This window comes from Coenobita brevimanus, chromosome 8, assembly GCF_032717465.1.
Source record: "Coenobita brevimanus isolate Jiangsu-jjx chromosome 8, ASM3271746v2, whole genome shotgun sequence".
NCBI lineage: Eukaryota > Metazoa > Arthropoda > Malacostraca > Decapoda > Coenobitidae > Coenobita > Coenobita brevimanus.
Window position 1 is genome coordinate 12,009,974 of NC_136961.1, and position 22,988 is coordinate 12,032,961.

A 22,988-nucleotide genomic window follows, 5' to 3' on the forward strand; every position below is an offset into this window, starting at 1 on the left:
ATTGGTGAAAGTAGGTCAAGGCTCTGTCTGTTACCACGTTTACTTCGCAACCGCTCAAGATATCATCACAAAATTTTGTGGGTGTTTAGTAGGGATGAAAATCTACGACTATTGTTTTCAGCTTGTTTGTCTGCCTGTGTGTCTGTGTGACTGTTAGCACGATAACGTGGAACCGCACAAGATATCATCACAAAATTTTACAGGTGTGTAATAGAGATGAAAATCTACGAATTCGAGATTGGTGAAAGTAGGCCAAGGTCTGTGAGTCCGTTACTATGATAACTTCGCAACAGCTCAAGATATCATCACAAAAGTTTTCAGGTGTGTAGTAGGGATGAAACTCATTTACGAATTCGAAATTGGTGAAAGTAGGTAAAGGTCAAGGTCATATTCCGAGCCCCGCTAAATATGTATCGGCTAGCGACTGTTGTGATTTCCCCCTTGGGGGGGGGCTGTTGTTATTATTATTATTACTATCGAGATGAGTTATATTTCAAAAAGAGGTATGCTTTCAGTTTTTACACAGGCATTGTCTAAAAAATTTACTAAGCATCCGCACATCAATAAACGGTTCACAGGTCAAAGTGTACAGTACCTGTACTCACTGTCTGTGCAATTTATGTTTACCAATTTTTTGGTTCTTGCCAGTTTCTTCTGTGTATCTTACTTTGCCAATGGATAATCGTACCGAAGTCGAATGGACACCTGCTTTTAGAGACGTCTGTGCCTAAAGTCAGAATTAATAAGTAATTATGTGTGTGTGTGTGTGTGTGTGTGTGTGTGTGTGTGTGTGTGTGTGTGTGTGTGTGTGTGTGTGTGTGTGTGTGTGTGTGTGTGCGCTTCATTCCATATTTCCTCATGTATTAAATTCTGTTAACTCTTTAACCAAAATAAAATTATTCCAATTAAGCCAAATAGTATGAATGTCTTTTAGAACTCTGTGGCTTGTGTATTATTATATTTTGATAAAGCAAGAATAAGGAAGTGACGCAGATACAAAGCAAATTATTTATGTTTATACAAATCCAAACAGAATGGACCTTATTGCCTAAATAAATGAAAATTGTATAGTCAAACACCTATCCAAGTCCGTTATCTAGTCCACTTTCTGGCAGTTGCCTCAGTTTCGGCGATATGACATCAATGTTAATTATATCGTAGCATCAGTGAAGAATGGGACTTCATCGTAACTCCATATTCTTTGCTCCTTCCCCATCCCATCCTTGATACATGGGCATTGGGCTAACATCTGTTGTCCCATCCAGGCAAGTCTTCTGCATGTTCAACGACTGAACCTCACGGATTTCAGAATCATAGTGTGGTTCACAGATTGAGGGGAGTTTGGTGCTGGGTAGTACCAGAACCAGTAATCGAAAACAACGACTAATGACCATGAATTATTTCTGTCTTTTAAGTACCCGTAAATACAAAAGTAACATTTATTTGTAAATGTATAGACGGCGGCATAAATTCGCGTTATGGCAGCACACATAATATGAGCATGAGTGTCTAGTAATACTGTATGGAGGAGAGTTGACATACATGTATTCTAATGGCCTATGTTTATGTATTTTACTCGGAGATTTGCTCGGAACAAAGTATTCCTTGCGTAGGTAATGAACAGCCGAAATACAAAATTTAACAAAAGTATGCTATGTAATCCTGCTTCCCTTCTAGTCCCTCTCCTCCCGCATACCTCCGTTTCACTCTCCCTACCGTTGTCCTTCCCCAACTTGTTACCCCTCCCTTCCTTCTCTCTCTCTCTCTCTCTCTCTCTCTCTCTCTCTCTCTCGATTCCAATCGCTCCTCTCACTCGCCTTCGCCAGTTCATTCATTGATTAACACCTGCAATATACCTGTTGTTACACGATACTTCTAGTATTGACGACCCATATTAAAACCAAGCTTTTAACAAAACCTACTTACTTACAGGGTGGCTTTAAACTCTGGAAACAAACAAGTCAAGACGAAAAATCTAATATGAGTATATATGGTCATACTGAGGATATTAAAACCACCCTGACTTACGAAACATCCCATGATCGAGACCCCGGCAAGTGACTCAGGACAGAGAACGAACAATTATATTGCTTCATGCTGATGGAACATATCGGGAGTAAATAAACAATGGGGAATGAATGGGAGGAGATTGATGTTAGATTCATTTATGCGTTTCGCGCGAGATTTTGCAGTATATGCTGCAGGGGGAGGTATGGCCTACTGTTCCAGGTACTGAGACTGTAATTCTGATAATGCAGGTTTGAAACCATGTGTGATTTCCCAGCCATAAAAACACCCTTGCTATTGCTAATACTTCATGCTGCATAAGAGCTCCATATCTCATAAATATCGTGGGCATGCTGCAGTCAGACTCTCACAGGTAGCATGTGTGCGTATTACGTGGGGCAAAGGAACTCAGTTTGATAGCGCACCACGAGAACAGGAATTGCTGGGGCGTTAGGAATGGATTGATCTGAGTATATCTAGTCCATTACAAATGAAAGGGTGTGTGACGACTTACATATAACCATTTCACCATAACAATACATGCATGGTTGTCTTTAATGCATCTAGGACTCAGTTCTTACACCTATCAACCCGACAAAATCTTCCACAGGTATACCCACTAATGTTTAATAATATTCAGCTTAATCCTGCATCATCCTTGAACATGCTTGGGGTTTCATTTACTCGGGACTTATCTTGGAAAGATCATATTACATCTCTTGCAAAATCTGCTTCCAAGAGATTGGGTGTGCTAAGCCGACTCCGCTCTTTCTTTACTCTTGCGCAATTGTTGACTCTATACAGGGGTTTTATCCGCCCCTGTGTGGAGTACAACTCTCATGTGTGGGGAGGCTCCCCACATACAGCTCTCCTCAATAGGGTGGAGTCAAAGGCTTTTCGTCTCATTAACTCTCCTCCTCTTACTGACTCCCTTCAACCTCTGTCTCTTCGCCGCACTGTTGCATCTTTATCTCTTTTCTATCGCTACTTTAATGGTCACTGCTCCTCTGAACTGTCTGCTTGCATTCCTCCACCTCTACGACGGGCGCGTAGCACCCGTCTGGCAGCAAACTCTCATCCTTTTTCTGTCCAACTCTCTAATGCAAGAGTTGACCGTTACTCCCAGTCTTTCATTTATGCAACAGGTCAGCTCTGGAACTGTCTCCCTCTGTCTGTATTTCCTGCTGCCTATGATCTCCAGTCTTTCAAACGCAGTGTGTCCAGGCATCTCAAAATGATCGGATCTTGAATTTGGCTCCATATTGTATTTTGTTTTTCTCTTGGAGGGAACTGTTACTGCGGGCTCATGGCCTTTGGTTCCTTCTTCCTCGCAAAAAAAAAAAAAAAAAATGTCAAGAGGATGTAGCAAGGACTAAGGGAGTGTGATGGAGAGAAGAATTGGGAAGACTGACTGGAAGGGATGCAGGGAGGGAGTGACATCGAAAAACAACCCTAAAAAAGGGGAGGACTGTCGAGAAATGGATGAGAAAGGGAACGGAACGGTAGCGATGAGAGGGGAATATTAATAATAAGCCATGGTTGTAGTTGGGTTGATAATGAGACTAAATGCCGTGTCTGAATGACTTATTTACTGTCACAAACAATAAAGGAGTACGATGCGTTAAACATGCTGGTGACACAAAATAATGAACGTGTAGCAAAAGGTTGAGGGGAGATGAAATGGGAGACGTAAAAAATGGGAGGGAGAGAGGCAGGGGGAGGGAGAGGGATTGCATGTTGGGGAAGGGGCAAAGGTGGGGGAGGGGAGAGTACAGAGGAGAGACAGAGGTAATGAGCGAGTGGAGGGAGGGGACAGAGGGAGGAGTAGGAGAGAGGAACCAGAAGGGAATTAGCAGCTAGAGTATTTTTTTCATCTGGCCTTTTATAGCATATCTTTATTGCATCCTCCAATTCTGATGTTCAATACTTACATAAGGAATGTTGTGTTCCGAGCAAATCTCCGAATTTAAAGTAATTCAGAGACGTAAGCCATTGAAATACATATGTCAACCTTTTTCTACATAGTATTACCAGACACTAAGGCCCACATCATACGTACTGGCTTAACGCTAATTTATGCCGCCGTCTGTATATAACTGACAATATATAGCAGGATGGTGCATGAGCTGTGTGAATGCTGTGTAAAAAGAGAAGTGTGTTAAAGCAAGGAAGTCTAGAGTGCAAAAAAGTTTGTGTACAAGTTGTCAGTTTCACTAGATATTCCACACACAGTGTGGATAACAGCGTGTAAGAGGATGGATGTTAGTGAGTGAAGAAATCTTTGATTGGACTATTATGACTGAGTATATATATATATATATATATATATATATATATATATATATATATATATATATATATATATGTACACACACTATTACGGGAATTAAAAATACGTCTTTGGACTGAAAACGTTAAATGTTTGACTCGTATTATATCCAACAGATGATGGCGGGGAGCAATTAGGCGTGTCGTTCGTGATCCCGGTAGAAGGTGAGCCAGAATTGCTGATGATTGGTCTGGGCAACACATTAGCCGTGGTTCGATGGTCACCCTTAGACCCAGACACACACACCGTCAAGCCAACCATATTACACACCATCGTTACTGATTTTGCCTTCAATGATGCCAAGTGTGATCCGCAGGGACGTCTATGGGCAGGTTAGTAAATATCAGTATCATCATCATGATCTTCGTGGTCATGATAATGACCACACACACACACACACACACACACACACACACACACACACACCGTCGCCACAGATTACTACCTCCGCCAAGGAAGTTGGGAGATGGTTATATATTCACCCTTTTGTCTGTGTGTTTGTTTATCCATAAGATACCTCAAAAAGTTATTAACGGATTTCAGTGAAATTTCGTGGATATGTGGGTCACGAGCCACAGAATAGTTGGTTAAATATTTGTGGTCATGTGAGTTCGAGTCCCGGTTCAAGACTGTTTTCGTTTGTTTGTCCACAAGATATCTGAAAAAGTTGTTAATTGATTTTTTTAGTTAATTACAGTAAATTTGGGTGGGGTCAGGGCTGTCTAGTATCGGAATTTGCTGAGGCGTGCACTCTCTCTGTGCTGCCTACTTATCCCTTCTGGGACACCAAATATGATCCGCAGGGCCTGCTCTGACCAGGTTTGTAAACATGGTGTTATGGTTATCGTCATCCCGTTTCCATCAACAGCAATATCATCATCATCATCTCCAAACCGCCACAACATAATACAGCTTTAGTTACGGTAAGTGAAATACGCGGAGACATCTATTGCCAAGCTAGTAAATAAAATAGGCCATCATCATCATCACCGCGGGACTACTTTTTCAGTGAAGCAATCGTCTAAGGCAGGTAAATAAACACGATGCTACAGGTCATCACAACAACAACTAAATCATTACCAGTGTGATGAGCGTTTTAGCACATAACAAGTTAACGAGCTTTTGTAACTGTTTTCCCATTTGCAGAGTTATGGTGCGTTAATGGTTTTGTTATTAAGATACAAAATAGAACTGATAGTCCTAGCAATCGAACAAAAAAATACTGTTCTAACTTTATTAGGTCAAAAGTGATTAATGTCTAAAAAGCATGAAGATCGGGAAGGGCCGGGCCGCTCATTGTAGGTTTCTGCCCATGGCCGAGGAGACGGGTGGGGGTGGGGGGGGGGCAGCATGGAACAGTCCCTCGGGCCCGGGCCCAAAGGAGGGCCCGTGCCCTCCAAGATGGTGTTAAGAGAGTGGAAAATATATCGAATATCGTGTATTATTTTAATGGAGTGCAATTTGTTTGTATTAAGTACTGCAGGAATACATGCCACATGATAGTAAACTACACTGTATTCATATGTTTCCTTCCTTTAATAATAGTTTTTTTTTCAAATTTTTCTTTATATAATTCCTTGTATTTACTATCGTTGTTTCATACAGAGGGAGGGGAATGGGCTATGGCTCACCAGGATTCTATTGGCAGTAGATCAATGCACTGTTCACAGTGGTTCGGGAGCAGTCTAGTCGTTGATCTAGACTTTCATTACCCTATATTCAGCACAGTTTTCAGGGGGAGGGTGGAAGAGGAGGCCCGTTGTCGATAATCTTGTCACGGGCCTGGTGATGGTTGTCAGCGGCCCTGTTTCTTCCAGAACACCAACAGTAAACTTTGCTTCCGTGCTAGTAATTGTAACTGTCATCCCTAACTTTGATTTACTTTGGACTTACAGAAAAATAAGTGTGCCATGAGTAACATAACTTTGAAATGATGCAATAGTCAGAATGTTACCAGCACATCTTACTAATGTTAATATATTTACAGGAACATTAAGCGAATTGAATGAGAAAGTTGAGCCACTGGAATATGACACTGCAGGTCTCTACAAGTTTGACCAGGATCTCGTCCGCACCAAACACTTTACGGTAGGATGTTACATTAGTTTAAAAACGGAGGAGCATTCAGAGAGTGCTACTTCTGCACCTAAAAACTGGTCTAAGTCCCGGCTATTTGACTTTGTCCCATGACTCTATCATCAGACCAATGATCTAAAAAATAATTACTGATCCTTGCTTGAACCTCAATGCTTTCACCAAGCTATCTCCAAATGTACTGTATCAGATCGGTTCAAAGTGACCTTGCTCCGTGACCATGACCTTTGACACTTTCTCAAAATTGAACCCCTTTATCCCTGGCTGATCATTAACCCAACCACATAGTTATTTCCAAATTGAATGAAAACTTTAAGTTACAAGTTCGATTCTCTGACTTTGACCGATGATCTTGACTTTAGATAGATTGCATTTAACCCGCCCCGTCCCGTCGACGTATAGGTACGTTGTAACGTTTTGCATTTGCCAGTCCCGGCGATGTACCGGTTCGTCGTGCAATTGCAAAGTGCATAATTTCCACAATTTTCAAATTTCGCGCTTGATTTTCGGTACGTATCCTCGCTTGACCTTCCCCTACCTGCCACCAGACGGGGACACTCGGCGACCCCGCGCGACTCGCGCTAACCCGCGGCTCGTTCACTCACCTGTTAGCAACGGTCCTGCTCAGACATGGCGACGAGAGGTCTCTCAGAGGTCGAAATTCAAACCGCCCTGGATGCCTTTACAGGCGACAGTGATTTCCCACTGGACGACGAGATTATTGACAAAGATAATGTGCAGCCAGAGGAGGAGGAAACCACCAGCATTGTTGAAGAAGTCCCGTCCCCCAGGAAGCGGCAGTACGTGACTTACCGTGCTGTTAGAGAGGGGCAGCTGGCCAAAAAAAACACGTGCAACATCCTATGCCCAGCCCCAACGTGATGTGGAACCCAAATCTGATGACGAGGACGAGGACAAGGATGAGGACGGAGTTGTGGGATGTGCTGCCACGTGGTATGGACGTGAGGTGATTACTCATCGTGGCCTTGAGCGCACACCACGTCGGACGAGCAGGTATGGGCCTAGTATTTTGTTTGGGGAGGTAGGAAGTGCCGTGGAGGGAGTGGGGAGTGAAAGGGAAAGTGCAGGGAGGAGTATGGAAAGTGAGAGTGGCGTGAGTGAGTCATCGATCTCCCTAGGTAGTGTGAGGCAGCGGGGTGTATCACGTGGGCGAGTGCGGGTGCGTTCTGTATCGCGTGGGGTTGTGATGGAGGGGGAAGGTGGGGAGGAACCACTCCCCAGCACGTCTTATGCTCCCCAGTATTTCCGAACTTCATCCCCACAGCCCCCTAATGTTCCTCAAGGCCGTAAGGGTAAGGGAAAGGGAAAGGGTAAAGGCAGAGGGAAGAGGAGTGAGAGTGGGGAGGCCCTCCGCACTCCTTCTCCCCAACCTCCCCCACCAGCATCTCCTCCCCACCCAGACGAAGGCGGTGATGGGGATGATGGGGACAAGGGATTTGTGGGATGGAATTGGGAGGATGGGAGAGATTTTTCTCCCTTCATTCACCCCTTCACTGAGCAGGGGCATGCTGGCTGCATTGCTCCCGGAATTCACCGTAATTCCACCAGGTTGGATTTTTTCCACCTGTTTTTTAGCGAGGCATTCGTGGAGCAGATTGTTTACCAAACCAACCTTTTTGCAAGCACCCAGCGCCGTGGGAGTGAAAGATTGGGAACAAGGAGCAGGCATTACAGCTGTGGAGGAAAGGTTCTATGTAAAGGAAAAAATAATAGGAAAGTGATAAAACAATTGGGTATGTTGAAATACGAGTCATAGTGAGTGCACTTAGTAAGCTGATGTGCGCTATACTTATGCTGCATGTCATCATAATGAATGAAAACATCTGAAAACATTTACAAACAGTAAAAATAGGTAAAATGTCAATGAAACAGAAGTATACAAGTAGAAAAAATGATATGTTGACTGATACAAGAAGCTTAGCACATAGCATGTTACCACTCGGACCTAACTTGCTATGCTCGAGCGAAGGTACAATGCTTATTTTTCATATATATGTGTTTGAAATCCATTATATTGCTACTCTTATTGTTCATTAGTTCAGATTCAATAAATGTAGAGGTGTTGTTTGTTGATTCTCCCAATATTTCCTACCATAGAAAACGTGAGCGCCTCACATGTCAATGATAGAATACGATACCTGGCGCGGGGGACCTCACCTGTTCCGACCACTTATGGACCACGGTAAGCTGTTTCCTGGTGATTTTCCTTTGTTTCTCAACCAAAGCGGAAGTTTTAGCCAAAAATATTTTTTCCAAAATAGCTCGGGATTGGGGGATGTCGGAGGTGCGGAAAACCTCGGGACGTGAAGGGTTAAAATCGAACCACTTCATCCTAACCATGTCCTCATGCGTTTCATCATCTTTGGCCAAAATCAGATCAAAATAATAAATTCACTTTGCCATGCAGCCTTAGCCTTTGACTCACTGACCTCAAGAACAACAGGTCAACCCCGGGAAGACTGTCATCCTTTCCACGAAGTGTGGCCCGAGTCGGATTAAGACTGTTTAATATTCGTTCACACACACACACACACACACACACACACACACACACACACAGATACATAGCAATAAAATACTTGTGCTGCGCGGGTGTTAATATAGATGAAGAGAAAACATTACTGTATATTCTCCTCTAAAAAACAATTTTAACAAAAAGCAGCACTCAGAGAGTGCAACACCCTCACCAGCCAACTGGCCTATGGGACGAATATTTGACTGTGCTCTATGGCTTTGATCTTTGACACATTATGCTCAAAACCGAGTAACAAAAGCCTTCTTCAATATCTAACCCTTCCACCAACTCAGGTGGAAGGGTCTGAGTTGACTTTGCCCACTGACCTTGAATTATTCCTTTCCTTAAGACCTTGACCCTGACCTTCGAGAGATTATTCTCAGAATGGAATATCTTTATCCTTGCTTTTAACCTGAATCCTTCCACAACGTTTAGTCTACCTTGGATAAAAGTTGTTTATGTTGACTTTACCATGTAAGAGACCTTTTACCTACTGTTTTTAAAAACAACAGGTCAAACTTCTGGGTGATCTTTAACTCATCCATAAAGTTTAACTCGAGGCATCCCGTCGACATATGGGTACGTCGCAACGTTTTGTCACAGCTAGACCTGTTGACATACCGGTACTTCACGCAATTGTAGGTTCATAATTTGCACAATTTTCAATTTTCGTGCTTGATTTTTGGTACGTATACACGGGACACCTTCCTCTATTCCTCTACAAGATGCCAGTCACGGACAATGCCTTACCCCGCATGACCTCCCCCCCCCCCTGCATGCCATTGTCTCGGTAATTCACCTGTTACCAGTGACCTGGCCAATAAAGACATTCAGGGCCAGAGTGATTCCCCAATTGATGACAGTGTGGAGGACAAAGGTTATGTAGCATTAGGGGAAGAAACAGTCAGAAATGATGATCAGGTAATGTCGCCAAAAAAAGTCAGGTATGTTGATGTGTTAGTGAGTGAAACAATGCTTATAATGCCTATATTACTGTTTGAAAACCAATATACTCTCATACTACATATAAATTTGTACCAAATAAATAAATAGCGTTTGTGACCGGTGTGGAATAGTTACCATCCCATAGAACTCGTTTTCTTTGGAGCCAGCCTGATAGAAAACTCATTAAGGTAAGGAGTACTGCTATCTGATTCAAGTATTTTAAACCTCAGGTGAACAATTTCTCTATGAATTTTCGATGTTTCTCACCAAAAGTGGAGGTTTGAGCAAAAAAAAAAAAAAAATCCAAAATTGGTTGGGACTGGGGGGAGTCAGTGGTGGAAAGTCGGTCGGGACGTGGCGGGTTAATGTAAATGAAATGAAGAAAATGTTTTAATTTGTTTATACACAAACATGCACAGATCAATATTTGAGCCTGTCCCGTGACCTTGATCTCTGATTGCTCAGATGGAACCTTTTCATTCTTTCCTGACCTTTAACACTTCCTCCAAACGTGGGAGGCGATGGCTGAATCGGTAGACAGGCAGCCTGCAGTCCAAATGGACCCAGGATCAAATCCCTGCTTGGGCAGGGAACTGTATGAGGATTTTAATTTAATAAAAAAGCAGACTTTATTGATCTACCAGAGGACCTGCCAACATATAAAAATACCTCCACTAATACCAGTACACCAGACCTGTACAAGACAGCTTTAGCATGTATTCAATATGAACGGTGGGTGTTAGCGCTGAAATGGTGATATGTGGAGGTGTGTAGGAGGACTACTGGGTCTTGGGATAGGCCTTAAAGCCTTTTCCCTGACTCAGACACACAAAAAAAATCAGGTAACTGAATAGGGACTGAATAGGGAGGATGCCAGAGATCGAGCAGCATTGAGAGCCGCCAGTAGGTGACCAGTGTCGATGCATGCAAGCATGTTGGAGCCTTTATAAACGATACAACAAAACAATGCAAACTTTGCCCTGTGAGCTTGGGCTGTGAGATATCTCTGTGACTTTGACCTTTGAGTGATTGTTCTCAAATCGAATCCCTTTATTCTTGCATAATCCTTAGCCTTTCCACAAAGTTCTAATTAGGATAAAAAGGGTTTTAGTTAACTCCATGCTGTGAGACTGACATTTGACATGCTCAAAAAATCGGTTTCCTCTTTGGCTGGTCCTCAGTCGTGGCACCAGATGGAGTTGAAATCAGATCAGAGTTGTTAGCCATGTTGCTAAAACCCACACACACTGACCGAAAATTGGCCTTGTGCTGTGACCTTGACGTTCGACTGAGTATTCTCTAAACTGAATCACGTCAGTCGTGTCTTACCCACATCCTGTTCCCAAGTTTGGTTTAAACTGGATAAAACTGTTCAAACTGATTTTGCTAAGTCAATATTTTACTTAGCCCTGTGCTTCTGGCATTTAATCTATGTTTTTGACATTTGACTGAGTGTTCTCCAAACTGAATCACGTCAGTCGTGTCTTACCCACATCCCGTTCCCATGTTTGATTTAAACTGGACAAAACTGTTCAAACCGATTTTGCTAAGTCAATACTTAGCCCTGTGCTGTTGGCATTTAATCTGTGTTTAAAAACAATAGGTTTACTCGTTAGCTGACCCTCAGCCCTTCCACTAGACTGTTTAAATTGAATAAAAATGTTCAAGTTATTTTGTTTACATACACACACACACACACACACACACACACACCATGCTGTCGCTCCATGAGCGCGGGAATAAATACTCTTACCCGTTGCATAATTTGATTTATTGATATAGTGTTAGTAAAGAGAAAAGGATTAACTCATTCAGTCCGATGGCAAATCCTTTTAATTTTTTTTTTTTTTTTTAACCAAAGGAACCACGTTCAAACTTAATGCACGCAGGTCAACCACAAGGCCAGACTCGGGGAGAAAAAATACAAACAATATATTGGAGTAGTGATTGCCTATGCTTCCCAGATAAGGGATCCCGGTCAATTTTTACACGTTGCCCTCATCCGATTTTCGACTTTTCGTTAACATTTTCTAGTAGAACAGGTCATTCTAAGAATCTTTTCTTCTATGACATTTCTCTCGCAAATTTATAATAAACGAGCTACACGCGATTTACTTCCACCAATCACAATCACAGACGAGCGCACGCTGTCCGCTCACCCGCTCACATTTGAAAGTTTGTCCCGGAAGACCAAACTTTACACGTACTCCTCATTTTTACACGTTGCCCTCATCCGATTTTTTCATCCAACCTGAGTGTTTCCTGTTGTTTATGGTGTGATTCGATCGATTTTGACCTTCGTTTCTATCGCAAGTCCCAAGTTTTTGTTGAACGCCACTAGCGACTTCCGGTGGAAAGGACCGGTCCAAATCAACAAAAATCACACCAAAAACAACAGAAAACACTCAGGTTGGACGCCTATTATCACGTGAAACGTATTTTTTTGCGGTTCTTCCCCCTCCCCCCAATAATACTAGGGGACCTGTGGGAAACCGGGGTGTTGGGTGGGGGAAAAACGCAAAAGCGAGTGATTTCCTACTGGAACTGTTATCAAAATCAAACGAAAAACACTAAAATCCTTCGGAAGAAAATAATTTTAAGCTTCTTAGGGAGTTCGTGTTTCCTAACTGGGGGGCTTCGCCCCCCAGACCCCCAACCCTGGCCGTGCTTCCTAACTGGTGGGCTTCCCCCCCCAGACCCCCCATGACATTAACCAAACCTCATCTAACCTAACCGGGTGTAAATAAAGAAATAATGCATTTACCTAGCAGTTTACAGTTCCTCGTCTGCATCTGAAGAGTCGTCTGTAGCTGTAACGGCAACTGGTGACTGGCAACAGTGCAACACGACTGATCCTCATGTAAAATGAGACTTTTGCCTTGATTTGGGTCCTTTGTTCCTGTTGAAGGTAAAACACTATGCGATCGCACAAAGGCAACAGTTTTATCTTCTTGCTGGTAGAACTGTGAAATAGCAGTGAAGTAATAAATTTTGCAGGCTTCCCAGTCTATGGTTGGAGACGAACTGACTTTCAAATCTTGCGAGCCCTAGCATGGGGCATTTGAAATTCTACTTTGTGATTGGCTGATTCATGTGCCACGCATGCGCTTTATCCACCCACACACATAACAAGCACCAACGAACACACACAATTGTCCGACCACGGCAGGAAAAATCTCTACCATAGAAAATGAAAGTGTAATAAATTGCATAACTCATCAACGGTTGATTTAAGACGGAAGTGTCATAGAAGAAAAAATGCTTAGAATTGCGTGAAGTATAAGGTGAGTTAGCCACTTTTGTTGTCAGTGAGTTGGGTGTAAGTACAAAATAATACCACCTATCTGTGATTGTGATTGGCGGAAGTCGCGTGTAACTCGTTTATTATCAATTTGCGAGAGAAATGCCATAGAAGAAAAGATTCTTAGAATGACCAGTTCTACTAGAAAATGTTAACGAAAAGTCAAAAATCGGATGAGGGCAACGTGTAAAATTTGACCGGGATCCCATCCTATCTAATACTCACTACATCACCTTACAAACCATATAAAAGTGTCTTACTCATCGCCATTGGCTGCACCATAACCTCTTCCATAGCTCATTTACATTCTGAAACTAAAATCCTCCCTGTCAGAGACTACCTTGATATAAGAGTCAGACATTTCTATGTAGCAGCCTGTTCCAGTACACAACACACCTATCATTTACATGACAGAAACCCAAAACACACCTAGGCACAAAACAATCACCACACGAATATTGTCAAAACTCTACAGCTATATCCCTCCTTCAGACATTCCAACACAAGCAACGAAGAAACACATAATTACTTCACGTGCAGGGCAATACAACATCCCTGCCAACATCCACCCATTGCAAGTTCATCTAGCTAGGCTTAGATCAGGGCATCACTCAGCCCACCTCAGTTACCAGCTAGATCTGGGCTGGGTGTAATCACAGATGACATGTGCCCTGCTTGTAGAGCAGGCCCACACAACATAACATACGTAATGGAGCACTCCACAGCACATGCCACACAAAGACTTAGACAACATCAGTGGTGTAGGGAACCTATGGGACAACCCAATACGTACAGTTGCCTACCTGCGGTCGGTGGATCTGCTCGGTCAGACAGACCGACGTTGAGCAATAATAACAACAGCCAGCAGGTCTGACTCGGCTTAGGAGAGATTTTTCAGGCTGGAAGGTTAGCCATAGCCTTCATCAACCCATTTGCTAGGAAGTCCTTCTGAAGTTGAATAAAATCGTCTGACTGTAGTTAGAAAAAAAGTTGTCCTCTGACTGAAGGTGTTATGGAACTATGTTACAGCGGTAAATATATCTCGAGTGTACAGTTGGTCTCCTCTCACCTAACAGAACTGGACTACTCACAGTTTGAAAAAGTAGGCTACTTAGTCGTGGTTGCATGTAAGTTTGATTAGGTTACCAGCTAATTCAATCCCACAGTCTGATTGCACTTGTGTTCCACAGAATGAAAGGGTTTGGTATATTTGTCATTTTTTTATCACCATAAATGGTTCCATCTTGAGAAACTTAGTGATGTGGAGTGTGCATATTTATATGCAGTGGCAGTCTCATATCGGTTTGAAGTGTTCAGTACTGTTGAGGATCCTGTTGAACATTATGATACCTTTAAACCTGCTACCTTGGCAGCAGCTATGTGTTTTGGAATCTGCCCGAGGTGAAGGTGGATTCATCTCAGAGGGGACGCTGGCAACAATTGAGAGTCGTGCTGCCAGACTGGCTGGGGATTGGGAACAGCACAGACTTCTGTTTCGACAGACACAAGTTTTGCTGAGAAGGAGCAAGGGAAGGTATGTCATGGAAACTACAGAGGATCTCAGGTTAACTCTGTTTGGACAGCAGATGGATGGCTCATGTCGGGGGCAAGTGAGCATAGCGCTTGTTGGGCTGAGTACTTTGATCGGCTGTATGTGGCTAAACCTTTCTGTGGAGAGCTTCCATCGGCTGGTGTACAACCATTGACTGCTGTTCCACCAATTGACAAAGCCGTACCTTCTCAAGATGAAATCAAGAAGGCAGTGACTAGGTTGAAAAGTGGTAGAGCAGCAGGAGATTTTGACATCCCAGTAGAATTGATCAAAGCTGGGGGTGAAGCCATGATCAAGGGGTTACATGCTGTCCTAGAAGCCATGTGGCAAACTGATATCATTCCTCCTGACTGGCCAAAGGGTTTGGTCACCTTTATCTTGAGAGGAAAAGGAAACCAGCGTGACTGTAGTAACTACCGTGGTATTACAGTGCTCAGTGTGCCTGGCAAAGTTTTTGCTCACATTTTCCTGATGCATATCTGGAATCATTTGATAAAGTTTCAGAGGACTGAGCAATCCGGATTCACGCCCGAGAAGTCTACTGTTGACCGTATCCTAGCTCTTTGAGTTCTTGTGGAACGTCATCTTGAGTTTCAACAAGGTCTGCTGGCAGCCTACTGTACGTGGATCTCAAGAAGGCGTTTGACTCAGTAAATCGGGAGGTACTATGGGAACTCTTGCAACTCCATGGGATCCCTACAGGGATAGTCTGGCTGATTGCTGGCTTGTACTATACACTGAGAGTGCTGTCAAATGTGGTGGAAGAGGGTGAGCGTCCAACTTCTTCCCAGAAAGCTCTGGTGTAAGACAGGGGTGTGTCCTTGCCCCCCACACTTTTCAACACATGCATGGAGTGAGACCAGCCTGTGAGTCAAAGTCATTGTGGGGTATCAAGTGGCAATTTCAGGATTACCGACCTTGACTTTGCTGATGATGCAGTTATACTAGTCGAGTTGCTGGAGACACTACTGAGTGCCCTTGAGGAATTTCACGAGAATGCAAAGCCTTTGGATTAAAGGTCTCTTGGTCCAAGACCAAGGCCCAGGCTTTTGGTGGCCTGTTGGATGAAGCATTTCAGTCGGTCCAAGCATGTGGTGAGGATATAGACATCTTCGAAAGATTCACTTATCTTGGTGGTGTGGTCCATAACAACAGTCGATCAAACAGTAAGATCTCTCGTCACACTGGTCTCACCTACAGGCTTATGGATTCACTCAGTTCGGATATTTGGCTCTGTCGTTATTGGTGTAGAAGGACGAGAGTTTGCATTGTCAAGGTGCTGATGCTCCCTGTCTTACTTTATGGTTGTGAGACATGGACACTAAACAGTGACTTGAGCGGCAAATTGACTCCTTTGGTACCAAGTGTCTTCGCAGGATTGTGAGAAATCACTGGTAAAACCGGGTGTGTAATGAACGACTACTCTGTGAGACTGAATCAAGGCCTGTTACCCACATAATACATCAGCGCCAACTCCATCTGTATGGGCATGTGGCTTGCTTTCCAGAGGCCAAGAGGAAGGCCACATAACTCATGGCTGGAGCAAGTCGATCACTCCTGTCAAAAGATACTTAGATGAGGAAGAGTCGCTGCCTGGAGGATTGCACAAAGGGACCCGAGTGGGTGGAGCTGGAGGGTGAGTGCGGCTATGTGCCCAGCGGCATTTGCCCCTTCTTGATTGATTGATTGAATGAAGCTTACTACACTATACAATAAAAGGGTGGCAGAGTGTAAATTCAGAAATTATGGAAGATTACCTGAAGATCAACACTTACGTTTTAATCTGACGAAAAGTACATAGGAGCACATAAAAAGTACAGATAACTTGAGACCTATTGACTCATACTGTGGTTATCTTTGGGGCAGACACTTAAGTCTACTAAAGATCTAATCGATGTGAGAAAAAAAAGAATAGAAAATGAAAAGAAGAGATTCCTTATGTCTATCAGCTTAGTTGATGGCAAGGTGTAATCAGACTGGATGGTTGATTTTACTAGTCATCAAGGAGAGTCATTCCTACGTCATGGCTAAGACTCATCAAATTCATACAACCACAACTTAGTATTCAAGATGGGGTAGTGACCCAGTTCAATTTGGTGAAAACAGACCAACTAGGCTATAATAGGATGTGCCAGGAATAATGTAGCTTCATGGAGGGCAACATATATGTTACTGAGAAATTCACTGAAACGTGTGTCAGACTCATGGATCAGCAGAAAGCAGTTGTCTTGATGAATAGGAGGCAGAGTGCAATGTACAGTCACTCATAAAAGTTCGTGGGGGTCCGTGTGTGTGTGTGTGTGTGTGTGTGTGTGTGTGTGTGTGTGTGTGTGTGTGTGTGTGTGTGAGTCCCCACCCCTTTCTGGACGGCAAGTCTGTGTAACAACGGTACTACCCAAACACACATACACGGCAAAACTGCGACGTTGATGTAATAAAGTAAGAAAGGATTATGTTTGTTAATCATGTGTTATCGGTGATCATAATCAATTACATATGCAATGTGTATGATAAGATTTGAAGGTTGGAGCCCCTTCAGTGTCTAAGTTTTCTTTAAGGAAGTGAGCAGTGACGACGGTAGTGCAGGTCAAGATGCATCCTAATCGTTTCGAAAATTTGCTTCGTATCCACAATAATAATGTCGTAAACCAGTAAGAAGTAAACGCACACTGTATCTACCATTGACGTTGTTTAGCATATCTTCGTCATATATTCCTCCAATAATCCATTGATAACCAAATCTGAATAATAGGAAAAAAAAAACATTATAAGTAGACCAAGACTGGAAACAATGAGCAGTGAAGCAGTCTGAGTTGGCCAAATTCGGAATGGAACAGCCCGGAGTCTAAGGCAACACTACTGAAGGAAAAACACGAAGCGGGTAAGAAACTATTCACCTAATAACTATAGGAAACAATTGAAGTAGGTCAATTGTTTCCTTTAGTTATTACATGAATAGTTTCTTACCTGCTTCGTGTTTTTTCCTTCAGTAGTGTTGTTTTAGACTCGGGGTTGTTACACTGCAACATCGGCCGGTTCAGACTGCTTCACTGCTCATTGTTTCCGATCTTGGTCTACTTACAATGTTTTATTTCTTATTATTCAGATTTGGTTTTCACTGGATATTTGAAGGAATATACGGTATGACGAAGATATGCTAAACAACGTTAATGATAGATAATGTGCGAGTTTAGCTCGTACTGGTTTACAACATTATTATTGTGGATACGAAGAAAATGTTCTCAACTATCAGAATGCATCTCGACCTGCATTACCGTCGTCACTGCTCACTTCCTTATTGAAAAGTTAGACACTGAAGGGGCTCCAACCTTCGTATCTTATCATACACGTTGGATATGTAATTGATTATGACTGTCCATAACACATGACTGACGAATATATTCCTTTCATACTCTGTTACATCAACGTCATAGTTTTGCCGTGTGTATGGGTGTGTGCGAAGTCACGTTGTTATACAGACTCGCCGTCCAGAAAGGGGTGGGGACTCAAACAGGCCCACACACACACACACACACACACACACACACACACACGGACACCCACGTGCGTGACTGTACTGACACTATAAGGAGTGAAAGGCAGATGCCTTTATCTCTTTAATTAACTGATATTTAAAATGGGTCTGTTGCATTCTACCACCAGATTATTGTATTCAGCTTTGGAGAAACGTTTCAATCAAGAAGGATAGATTTAACCTTCATGTTGTCTCTTCACTAGTAAAGGATTCAGCTAAGATGAGCAAAATCATCTAGTAGCAAAAAGAAAAATACGGCATATACTTTTCCTTCAGGGGCTGAATAGGTTAATACTATGGTGGTACCATTCTTAAGTGGCGGTTTGGGTGGGGCACCAACCTCTGTACAGTGGTGCCACGTTTTCCATACCCGCTATGTGAACGGCTCTGATATATGTAATAGGCATCACAATAAGATAAACACATAAGAATATAATGGTAACGTGTGTATTATAATATATGAAAGAACAGTAAACTTTTTATGCGTAAAATATTAATACGTCAATACAGAAACGTGGCATAATTATTTTACAGTGTTGCTTTAAAAAAAGTAGTCACTTTTATTGGCTGTTACCGTATTTCTGGGGTGGGTAATAATGTCACAGCTATGATTATAAGATAATGTGCAGGAATAAAAGAAAAAATGTGCCAATTTCTTAGTAAAAAAAATATATATACATTAAAACCCTCGTGAGCGGCAACACTCACACACACCCAGCCCGACCCGAGGGATAGAGGAATAGGCCTGTTTGGGGACACCTCTTAAAAAAAACGCGCCAAGATTTTTACCTCCTGGGTGGTGTGGAAATAAAGTCAAATTTACAATATGTACATTATAACGTAAAAGAAAACAACCAAAATGTATCCTAAAATACCACAGACGAGAGAGAGAGAGAGAGAGAGAGTGGGGGGAAGGCAGACCAGGGGCAGTGTTGAGTGCAGCTGAGTGAGAGATGGAGGAAGGGAGGGAACGAAGGAGGGAGAGAGTGACTGAATGAAAACAAATCATGGCGCCACAACAACGAGGTCATCTGGCGCCATATGTAAAACAATAATATTTTAAAACATAATTAGATATAATAAAAACAAAATAAAGAAATGAAAGCACAAGTTTATAAGACACAAAAGAAACAAAATTCCCTAGGGTGATGCACATCTACCCCCAGGAGAGAGAGAGAGAGAGAAAGAGAGAGAGAGAGAGGCATCGCGATATGGAAAACGTGGCAACACTGTACAGAGGTTGGTGCCCTACCCAAACCGCCACTTTAGAATGGTACGACCATAGTCAATCTTTTTCATATCTCATGTACTGTACGTACGCATGAACATAATACCGCGTGAGGTTTGCCAGCCATTGTCGCCGAATACATTTGATACGTTTATAGGTGGATAAAAGGTCAAGATGATGATGTTGATGATGATGATGATTTTGAGGTTTTGTAGCTGGTCTTGAAAGTCATAAAGTCAGTTACCCAGATAGTCGATCGGTGTTAATACCTTCACTCCGATGCCATACAGTATTTTTCTACCATATTCTACTCTAGTCCATTTTGCCACAGGTGACTCTCTCCAATGGGATGACATGGAGTCTTGACAGGAAACACTTCTACTATATCGACTCCTTCAAGGGTGTCTACAAGTTTGACTACGATGACACCACCGGCACCATCTGTAAGCATCATGGTTTTTATTTGCCGACCTGTTTGAGCTTAAGTTGGTTGTGCAATTGCTTGTTCATACTTTTATCTGCATTCATACTGCTACCATACACTAGGCAACCAAATTACAATGAATATCTAAGTGAAAAAAAAAATATATATTTTGTGTGTACCGTATGTTTTAGAAGGCCTGTGTAAGCTGTTTCTTCTTTTCCATATTGACATTAATTAACAATGATACTGGGTACACCATGTTTCTGGTATCATGGGTGTGACGCCAACATGCATGCAGCATCCACAGTTTGTTAACGTCCATTTCGCCTAACTTTGACCGAGCCTACCAAGGGTCATGAGACTGAAATTGTACATTTCCTGGTTTTGGGCCAGTGCTATGAGAGGCTAATGAGTCCAGCCTATACCAGGGAACATATTGTAGTGGTACAGAATAGATAAATATGAGTAGTTGTCTGAACCCGAAGTATTCCTCGCCTGGGAGTGTTGTGCAAAGCCATTTATCGGGTTTTTTGCCTCACATGGTAGGACCTCTCAGAGACAGTTTCTGATCATAATTCACAACTAACAATGCTTGGTTATCCTGAAAAGTCGTGAAAATGAAGAACTTGATGAATATAGTCCCAAGTTCCATATTAACAGATTTTCATGAGCTGATTCCTTCAGCCAGAGTGACAGATGCAAGCAAGGGAACAAAAGTTCATATACGTAAAACAAAGAACGTTGCAAATATTGTATGTCTGAGGGAGGTTGTATCACGAAAGAAGGAGTGTGGCTCTGAGCTGTGTGTAAATTGGGAATTAGGAGAAATTCTGTCCTATTTACAACCTGGAATAGATAAGTCCACGTTCGATGCAGAAGTGTTGGAGATAGACTGCAAAATACGAGAAAGTTACAGTGTACAATATGTAGGGGTACAGGAACCGAGGACAACATAATGGAGAACGACAACTAAGGAGGCAGTTACTTGGAATGAGTGAAGGATTTGTTAACTGGGAATATGTCGAGTACGGAAGGTGGTGCAGAGGTTAGCATCAGTGCTAGGTTCATGAATGGAAGAAATTTATTGAATGTTGCCTCTTTTTTTATGGTAAGGGTACTCTGTGCAAAACATATGTGAAAAGTATTATGCTGTATAGCAGTGAGACGTGGCCTGCAAGAGATCAAGATTCACACACAGAGAATTCACAGAAATGAAGAGGCTAAGGTGCTTGCAAAGGATATCACTGTTTGCTCGAATGAAAAACTGTGTACTGCAAGAGAGATGTGATTTAGGAAATATTATTTCATTCATTCATTGCCAGACGCCATGTATCCCAAACGGGGTGGCCAACGGCTTAGAGTTAATTGTTTTACAGGGAGGGGCACTAATCCTCCACCAACACCACTTGACACGCAGGGAGAACGTTATGCCAACAGCATCTGGTGTTGGCAGGCGGTCACCCATCCAAGTACTAACCAGACCCAACGTTGCTTAACTTCGCTGATCGAACGGGAAGCGGTGTACTCAACGTGGTATGGCCGTTGGCCATACTTTATGTAAATTAGTATGTTGAGATGGTCTGGACATGGTGAGACGAGGAGGGAGAGTAACTGGTTGAGGACTGTTGCGGTTGTGAATGTGAACAGAAAAACGCAAAGGCAGACCAAGGTAGACATGTGGTGAGATCCTGCATGGAGACCTTCAGGCTTGGGGACCATGCACTGAAGTGGCTGAAGGCGGCAACACTTGGAGTGCCACCAGCAGATGAAAAAGCCCTACAGTTAGTAGCATGGTCACTGGTTTTCTGATACGAGCTATCTGCATGCTTACGTATTTGGTGATAGGCAGATGCCCTAATCCTAGAAGGGCTAGCCACCAACGAATCTTGTCTGTTGTCATAAGGATGTTCTTTCTCCAATTCAACTTCCCTCTCTAATAGCCGTCCTACCCAGTCCTGCCATCTAATCCTTGTTCTCCTCTCCTCCTTTTCATTCACATACACTCCGAATCTCTCATTTTCCATTCTCACCACATGGTCAAATCATGAGTACTTTTACTAATGCTTTCCGGCAATTTTACGTCAATACAACAATGCTCCTTCACTGCCTATTTGATCTGTCTATCCATGGAATTCCACATGTTCCTCTCAAATAACCGACTTCCATTCTTCTGTCTTGATCTGTGTCCTTCCAACAAAGTCCAAGCTACACTTCCATAATTATGTTACAGCGAGGATCACAATACCGTCATGTGGTGATTTTTTTTATTTCCATGCTCACTTCACGCTTCTGTTCTCAATGAACCTGCAATCTTGCTTCTCTTCTGTACCCTGTCATGTACTTGATCCTCTAAACATCAGTCGTTGCTTATCATATTACCTCATTGTTTAAAGGAATTCACATTCTTCATTTCCTGACCATTTAATCTCAGTATGCACTCCGTGACTTTTTACTCTAAAACTATAACTTTATTCGTTGCTACATTCACTCGTAACACAAATGTTATATTTCACTTATTCCGTTACTCATTTTCTTCTGTTGGCTAATATTCCAAAGATGATAGAGACTTGGACGCATATACAAATTTTTTGGGAAATTATACTTTAAAACACACCCTTGATTGCGTGTACCAGTTCCATGGGGGAAAAATTTATAATTTTTGGAAACATCACTAACATAATAATGAGGATTTCCTGTAACCACGTAGCAGCCACAAGCCATTTTGCAAACGCAACATGCGCACTGCAACAGCATTATTTCAACACACTTGAGACTTGGGTCCAGAAAAACAGGATGATAATTGCTCCAGACAAATCCACTGCTACATTTACTAGCACCAGTAAACATGCCCTGCTTGTAGAATTGGCCCTCACAACACAACATGCATACCGGTAATGGAGCACTGCACAGCAAACACCACACTAATGCATATAGGATACATAAGACCAACGGTGTTGGGAAACCATGGGACACCCCCATTGAGACAGTAGCTTACCTGCGGCGATAGATCTGCTGTCAGACAGGCAGGGGTAGAGCA

At 42.6% G+C, this 22,988-nt stretch overlaps 1 protein-coding gene and 1 non-coding gene across 2 annotated transcripts in view; one reads left to right on the forward strand and one right to left on the reverse strand.

The window, feature by feature from the left end:
• LOC145406615 (regucalcin-like) overlaps positions 1 to 22,988 on the forward strand; it is an 80,158-nt gene that overhangs the window by 51,640 nt on the left and 5,530 nt on the right. Inside the window, exons 3-5 of the mRNA XM_080277694.1 lie at positions 4,453 to 4,668; positions 6,324 to 6,424; positions 19,859 to 19,970. Of these exons, the coding sequence (XP_080133820.1) occupies positions 4,453 to 4,668; positions 6,324 to 6,424; positions 19,859 to 19,970 (429 nt within the window). The remainder of the gene's footprint in view (positions 1 to 4,452; positions 4,669 to 6,323; positions 6,425 to 19,858; positions 19,971 to 22,988) is intronic.
• LOC145408927 (5S ribosomal RNA) lies at positions 21,380 to 21,498 on the reverse strand. The gene has a single exon (XR_013899016.1). It is a non-coding gene; the product is annotated as a 5S ribosomal RNA (ribosomal RNA).